This window comes from Panthera tigris, chromosome D1, assembly GCF_018350195.1.
Source record: "Panthera tigris isolate Pti1 chromosome D1, P.tigris_Pti1_mat1.1, whole genome shotgun sequence".
NCBI classification, from domain to species: Eukaryota; Metazoa; Chordata; class Mammalia; order Carnivora; family Felidae; genus Panthera; species Panthera tigris.
In genome coordinates, this window is record NC_056669.1 from 60,188,217 (window position 1) to 60,196,167 (window position 7,951).

The following is a 7,951-nucleotide window of genomic DNA, read 5'->3' on the forward strand; positions in this document are numbered from 1 at the left end:
CTTCTTCTCTTCTTATTCTCCTCCTCCTCCTCTTCCATCCTTCATCTCTCCCCCACCCCCCATTTCTTTTGTAATGAGAGGAGCTTTTCTCCTTCAATACAATGTCACATCTAAGGGTAGGAACTGCGTTTCCTCATCTCATGAATCTTCCCAAGATTCTCAGTGCCATGGTGCTTCCAAGCAGACATGGTACCCAAGTTCTTATAGAAGTAACTCGTTAGGTCAGCCACACTGTTTGTCAAGTTTAGTTCGGTATTGCTTGCTGAAATCAATGTGTAGTAGGCAGGTCAGTACGTTCCTGATTTACTCTTGTAAAGTTCTTTTCATGGTTTGTGTGTTTCAAAAGGTGGTGTTTCTGCAGGATCCATGGAGGACTTGTGAACCAGGCTCACACCCGTGCTCTAAATCTCAGTCTTTGGTAGAATGTACAGATTTGTGGGAAGTATTGAGAGCCTAGTTAGGGTGTTTTACCATGAACTTGTAGCCACACCAATCTTTATGTTAGGTTTTGTGGGGTTATGATGGCAGAGTCAGAGAAAAACGTTTGGAAAGGAAGTTTTGATGGAAGAAGATGTTGTTGAGAATATTGACCTAAGAATCCTGGGACACTTCAGTGTAACTATGTCAAAAGATCCCCATCCAGAGCCTCATAGCTTTTTGATCCTCACTTGTGTTTTCCTCTGTCTCCATATAGATACTTAGTCAATATCGAATGGACATGTCCTGAACCTTGCCACAGCATATCAATCAATCTGAATCCTTGAGCATGTTATTCTAATGACACCATTGTATCTTTCTACTTTTTTTTTTTACTCATTTTGTGTTTCCTTTTTAAAAATTTAATATATTTTTTAATGTTTATTTATTTTTGAGAGAGAGAGCGAGAGTGAGCGAGCATGAGGCATGAGTGGGGGAGGAGGAGGAGGAGGAGGAGGAGAGAGAGAGAGAGAGAGAGAGAGAGAGAGAGAGAAATAGAATCCAAAGCAGGCTCCAGGCTCTGAGCTGTCAGCACAGGTCCTAACGGGGCTCAAACTCACGTACCGTGAAATCATGACCTGAGCTGAAGTTGGATGCTTAACTGACTGAGCCATCCAGGTGCCCCTCATTTCTTGTTTTTCACATCATCAATTCCTTCAAAACTTATATATATATATATAGCCAATCTTTTCAGTACTCTTTTCAAGTTCTTGTCTATGAAATATAGTCCTCATAGTTCATCATTTCAACCATACTTGTGTGAATAACCTCAACACGATCTATCCATCACAGCTACTATTATGTCATTGTCTCCTGCTACCCCTGTACCACTGAGCAACTGCTAGAAGCAATAGCACCAATGATCAGATTGGGACCATTGCAAGTTCATGGCAATGACTTTACCTGGGCTCTCAAAGCAGCCCAAACTATTGTCACATTTCTCTCCCTTTAATTGTGCAGAGACATTGTGTTTGGAAACTAATAACTGACCTCCTTGACTAAGTTTATTGTTCAGACTCTGTCCACTAATTACAATGAATATCTTTTGTTACTTTGTGCATCTTCTCAAGAGGCAGAACTTCCAACCATAATGGAGAAGGTTAAACTGTCTGTTATCTGACCTCAGAAGGTGTATAACGATGGTTTTTTGTCCTCATTTCTTACTCTCCTGAAGAAAGTGCTCTCACTGCCAGTTGCTCCACCATGCAGGGCTCATTACCACATTCAGGAAGGAAATCAAACATGGTTAGAGGGGAAATAATCAGGGCTATGCTCTGCTTCCTCAAAGTTCAGGGAGAACCTTGCTGGTGTTAACACTGTAGTGAAGGCCCTGGAGACCGAAAAAGACAAGAAAATGTATGTGCACTGCTTGGACAATTGTTGTGGGTTGAATTGTGTCCCCCAACCTCGATTTATATGTTGAATTTCTACTCCACTGTACCTCAGAATATGACTTTGTCATCAGAGTGTAGGTGGATAAAATGAGGTCATGTTGGAGTAGGGTGGGCCCTAATCCAATGTGACTGCTGTCTTCGTACAAGGGGAAATTTGGAAACACAGATGTATAGGTAGAGAGAAATTGCATTTGGCCATGAAGGTAGTTATCAAGATGATGTGTCTATAAGCCAAAGTTTCTGGGAAAAAAGTTTCCACACTGACAGCATGGAGCCTCCTTGGTATTCTCTCTCTCCTCTTTCTGCCCCTCCAATACTCTCTCTCTCTCTCTCTCTCTCTCTCAAAACAAATAGATAAAGTTTAGAAAACAAAAGAAATAACATGGCTCTTAACTCTAGGGCTTCTAGAAAGTAGTGAATCCCAAACACTTCCGTGATGGTCCATACCTAAAATATGCACATTCAGAACTGGAAATCAAAGACTGAGACTCCAGGTTTATCTGGGATGGGGATGAGGACAAGGCTCTGCTAAGTGAGGCATCATACCTCCTTGGGCCTTTCTTCTTCTTCTGTTTTCTGAGCTCTAGCCTCAAAGATAGAGTAAGATTAGTTAGTGAGCTCAGGCATAACAGATGTAGCAGAGAATCAATAATAAATACATAATCAGGTCATCAGGGTATAAGTGGGTGAGGGTGATGACTGTAGATTGTAGCAGGTGCTGGAAGAGGTTGGAGGAGGGGATTTTAGGATCAACTATGAACTTGTTATGTTCATAACCCCAGCACCAAACACAGTACTGGCACATAGTAAGTGGTGAAGAAATGCTTGTTGACTTTGAGCATGAAATACATCATACTAATAACACTGTGTTTGGCTCTGTGCAGAGTAGACAATACTGATGATGCATTATTCCCCTCTTGAAGTTACTGCAGAACTGAGCTCAGACAGCAGATCTCAGCCCTGAATAATGTTTAAAAACCAGGAGAAGCTGACCTGCTTTTGTTAAATTCTGACTGGCTTCTCTTAGCCACTAGGTCACCCTAGAGGTGTGTGCTGAGAGAAGAGAGGCACTGGGATGACTCTGCCCATGTACAAATGGGAAATCAAGTCTCTTGCTCAAAGTACTCACTTGCTAGTTTTTGGAAATGAGTACAGGTGCCTGGGGTTAGTTACAGATTTGATGTCCTGGACCCACTGGTTCTTCATGTTGTAATGAAGGCAGTCTTGTATTTTCACTGATTCATGATACTTAAGGGTACTTCTAGTCATGATAGAGCTGCACAGTTTAAGTAAGTAGGTTTTCTACTGGAGCTGGAATTCAGTGTGCTTCATTTGATCGTTTCATACTAACGAGGTTCTCTGATTGCCATTTTCTCCTGTGTCTATGGTAGTCCCATCCTCTCATAGAATAATATTTGGTGCAAGATAATCACTTCATAGGTATTTCTTGAAGAGAAATGTAAAATGTTCCACGTATTTTATATTTGTAAATAAAAAGAAGTGAGTGAGGGACAAATTGTTATTTATCTGTCAAAGGTATCTTATCAGACAGATAACAACCTTCAAAGTTTCCATGGGAATAATGAAAGGAGGCCTTAGGACTGAAATGTCTGGTATCCCATTTTGCAGGAAGGAGGCAAAAATGGACCTGCCAATGCCATCTTGTGGTCGGGAGTGGAATTGTTGTGACGATGGTAGCAGGCACATGTAAAAATTTAATCATTCATTCATGTAAGTAGTTTTTTCTGGTGAGCTAGGTTTGGGATAGAATAGTGAACAAGTATGCTATACTTATGGAAGTTATATTCAAGTCATACTAACTGATGGTGAATAAGTATTTGAATATTTACATATTCTGTTAAGATAAGGAGGAAATAAAATATTTATGTTGAAAGAAAATTACGGTGGGGGGCAAGAATTAGTTGACATATATGAGTTAAGCACACTTCACTGATAAGGTTGTATTAGTTGATATCTAAAGGATGTTGAGAGGAAGATAGAATATTCTAGAAAATAACAACTGGGGGACGTGGAACGATTTAGAGCAAAACCCTAACACAGATAAGAAGAGAATATGTTTGGAAGAAGAATAGAAGGGCTGAAGTAAAGGAAAATGGTGACAACTGGTATGTTGAAAAAATAGAATATACTGCTCAGAAATAATAGTAAATAACTACTTATCATATACATACAACAGTATGGCTGAATCTGAAAATCTCTATACTGAGTGAAAGACACCAGAATTAAAAGAATATATTATTTGTTCTTAGATTTATGAAAGTTTTAGTGAGAGAAAATAAACATATATTGAAAGAAATCAGATCAGGCTTTGCCTGGTTTGGGTACAGAGGTGGCGACTGGCTCCAGAGAGGCAAGAGAAACTTTTCCAAAGTGTTGAAAATGTTCTATGTCTTAACTGGGGTGGGAGCTACAGAGGCATTTATATGTGTTAGAACTCTTCAAACTGTGCATTAAAATACTTACATTTTATTGTCACAAGTTATACAGAGATAAAGTTGATTTTAAAAAGAGGAAGAGGGGCTCACAATCACTAACTGATTTGCTGATAACAGTATAACAGTCCGTTGATAACTCTAAAATTTGGGGATCATGAAAATGCTCCTTCAGAATACCTATTCATTTTTGGGGACACGTTTAGTCTCCAATAGTTTTTCTTCTGGGAGAAGCAAACATGTTCCTGATTCTTCTTAAAGTACCTTCAACTGATGTTGGTTTTAGTAACATAAAAGCCTCAGTGCCTAGAACCTTTTCAGTATTGGCTTTAACAGGAGAATGGTGCAGGATGATAAAAAGATCAATTCAATAATTGTGGTGGGTGATTGTACCTTGTTTGTGGTGATGGTATTATGTCTGTAGCATATGTTCAAACCATCAAAATATATACATTAAATAAGTACAACTTTTTGTAGAAGTATACCTCATAAAGAAAAAAATGAAAGTAAAAAATAGTTTCTAATAATAGCTTAAAATGTTAATATAAAAGGAAATTAAATATTAACAAATACTAAAACTTCTAGTGATTTTCTCACTACCTTTAACCATACAGTATAGTTATCTTCAGAAGGGAAATTCTCCTTCATTCTTTTCCCACACTCTGTCATTCTGAAATCCATTGAATCAGGGATTTAGGAAATTTTGGAAGGAGAATCCAATGCTCAGCATACCTAATCCTCATTCTTACCAGTCTCAAAAGGTTGTGATTCTGGTTTAATTTCACATCTGGAGTTTAAAGATTTTCTGGAAGTTATTCTAGAGTCCTTCATCTTCTCAGTTTGCCCACTGCCTTCCCCTAGGCTTAGGCACTGAAATAACCTCTTTGTACACTTTTGTTGTTTCAATTACATTTGCTCACACTAAAATTAAGCTTCCTCAATCAAGGATAATTTTAAATAATACATAAAAATGAAGAAATAAAATTAAGAAACCACAAATATCACTCCTCTGAGTTGCTATTATTAGATTTTGGATGTATTTCCAGAATATTTTTCTATGCCTCATATTTCTTTTTGAATTGGCCATAGCCTTATGGGCAAATGTTTTTTTCTTTTTTCTTTAATGTTCTATCTTGGTCATTTTACATACCTTTCCATACTCTTTGCAAATACATTAGTTAAATGTTACATGATATTCAATTGTTTATTCTTCATCTGGGTCTTATAGGTTATTATTAGAATGTTTTCCAGTTTTTGTTTTTATAAATAATGAATCTGTATGTGCCTTTGAATTTTTTTTTTTCAAATTCTATTTTTATAAAGAGATCCCAAGATGGGGAATACATGTGTTTTCTAATTGTTCTGGTAGAAATTTCAAGTGCCCTTTTTAACAAGGTTTACCGACTTGTACTTCTAGTGATAGTGTAAAAATAATTTTCACCTTGGTGGTCTATGGAAATGGCATTCTTTTATTTATTTATTTATTTTTTCAATATGTGAAATTTATTGTCAAATTGTTTTCCATACAACACCCAGTGCTCATCCCAAAAGGTGCCCTCCTCAATACCCATCACCTACCCTCCCCTCCCTCCCACCCCTCATCAACCCTCAGTTTGTTCTCAGTTTTTAAGAGTCTCTTATGCTCTGGCTCTCTCCCACTCTAACCTCTTTTTTTTTTTTCCTTCCCCTCCCCCATGGGTTTCTGTTAAGTTTCTCAGGATCCACATAAGAGTGAAAGCATATGGTATCTGTCTTTCTCTGTATGGCTTATTTCACTTAGCATCACACTCTCCAGTTCCATCCACATTGCTACAAAGGGCCATATTTTGTTCTTTCTCATTGCCCTGTAGTACTCCATTGTGTATATAAACCACAATTTCTTTATCATTCATCAGTTGATGGACAGGAAATGGCATTCTTTAAAATCTTCACTAATTTGGTAGGTTGACATATTTTTCACTGTTTTCTTATGATGATGAAAATTGGTCAACTCAGCATTTGTGGTTAATCACATCTCTCAGAGAGCTCTTGTGGGCATCCTGAAAATTGGTTCTACTCTGGAGGGTTACTAAACTCTGGGCCTTTTGCTCACAGAGATGACTTTGTGCTGATATGTGATGGCATGACAAATTATCTGCATTTGAGTTCCTAGATCAGTGAGGTGATTGGGTTGGTTGTTATACTATGACTTTTGGCTCAAGGATCTTTCCAACAACAACCTTGAATAACCCTGTTCCTGATCTGCTTGGTTCTAACTCCATAGATGATGGGGTTGAGCATGGGAGGAACCAGGAGATAGAGATTGGCAAACATGATATGTACTGCTCGGGGCACATGATGTCCAAAGCGGTGGGTGAGGAATGTAAAGAGCGCTGGGATATAAAAAGCCAAGATGACACAGATATGGGACGCACATGTACCAAAAGCCTTGAGCTGGGCTTCACCAGAAGGCAACCCCAGAACAGTTCTCAAAATCATCACATAGGATACACTGATGACAATCATATCAAAGCCAACCACAAAGAAGGCCCCAAAGAGCCCATATGCACGATTTACTCTAGTATCTGCACACACCAGCTTTAGCACAGCCATGTGTTCACAGTATGACTGAGGAATGATCTGGTTGGGGCAGAAGGGCATCCTGGAGACCATAATGCAGAAGGGGCTCACCAACAGCAATGCTCTCATCATCACAGCTGCTCCCAATTTACCCACTACAGCTGGGGTCAGGACACTTGAGTGACGGAGTGGGAAGCAGATGGCCACATAACGGTCCAAGGCCATAGCCATGAGTACCCCAGACTCCACAGAGGAAAAGGCATGGATGAAGAACATCTGGATGAGGCAGGCGTGGTATTCAGTCTCATGAGCATGAAACCAGAGTATAGCCAGCATTTTAGGTTGGGTGGAAGATGAGAGGACCAGGTCAGTGATAGCCAGCATGGCTAGAAAGAGGTACATGGGCTCATGCAGAGTGTGGTCAATTCGGATTATATGGAGGACAGTGGTATTGCCAATTATAGCCACAACATACATGGCACAGAGAGGAAAGGCAATCCAAAATTGGGAATTCTCGAGTCCTGGGATCCCAAGTAGGATGAAGTATGCAGGATGTGAAGAGCTGTTCTCTAAAGCCAGCATCACAGGATGGTTAATTTGGTTTCCTTGGGAAGGTAATCTATGCTCTACAGGTGATAACAATGAAATAAGTTATTAGTATTATTTATAATATTTTAGAAGAAGCCATTGAATAATAGGTTGATTGACTTTAAAAGTAAACTGGAATAATTTCAAATGTTTTAATAAATTAAATTTTGGAACATAAAGTGATGTCATTCTTTAGCCTTCATTCATATTTATGTCACTCAAAGTAGTGTCAGAACATACTAGCTGCAAGTGTAGTTTCTGTATAAGAATCAATATTATCCATGAAAGTAGAATCTGTTAAGAGAAAACTATCTTAACAAATAATGTCACTAATAGTAATTCTCATCCTTCTATTGTTTAGGACAAAATGATTTGTTTAACCTTTCCAACAGGTTCTTTTCAGCCATTTATTTAAGCCACTTGGGAACTTTTCAGGACAGGAAACCAGTTTGCAAAGCACTTTGTCTTAATGGCATTGTA

General features: G+C 38.7%; 1 protein-coding gene across 1 annotated transcript; it reads right to left on the reverse strand.

Annotated features, from left to right (window-relative positions):
- Positions 1-6,520: 6,520 nt before the first annotated feature.
- LOC102969292 (olfactory receptor 52R1-like) lies at positions 6,521-7,474 on the reverse strand. The gene has a single exon (XM_042959058.1). It carries the CDS (start codon positions 7,463-7,465, stop codon positions 6,521-6,523), a length of 945 nt encoding a protein of 314 aa, XP_042814992.1. The 5' UTR covers positions 7,466-7,474.
- Positions 7,475-7,951: the final 477 nt, after the last annotated feature.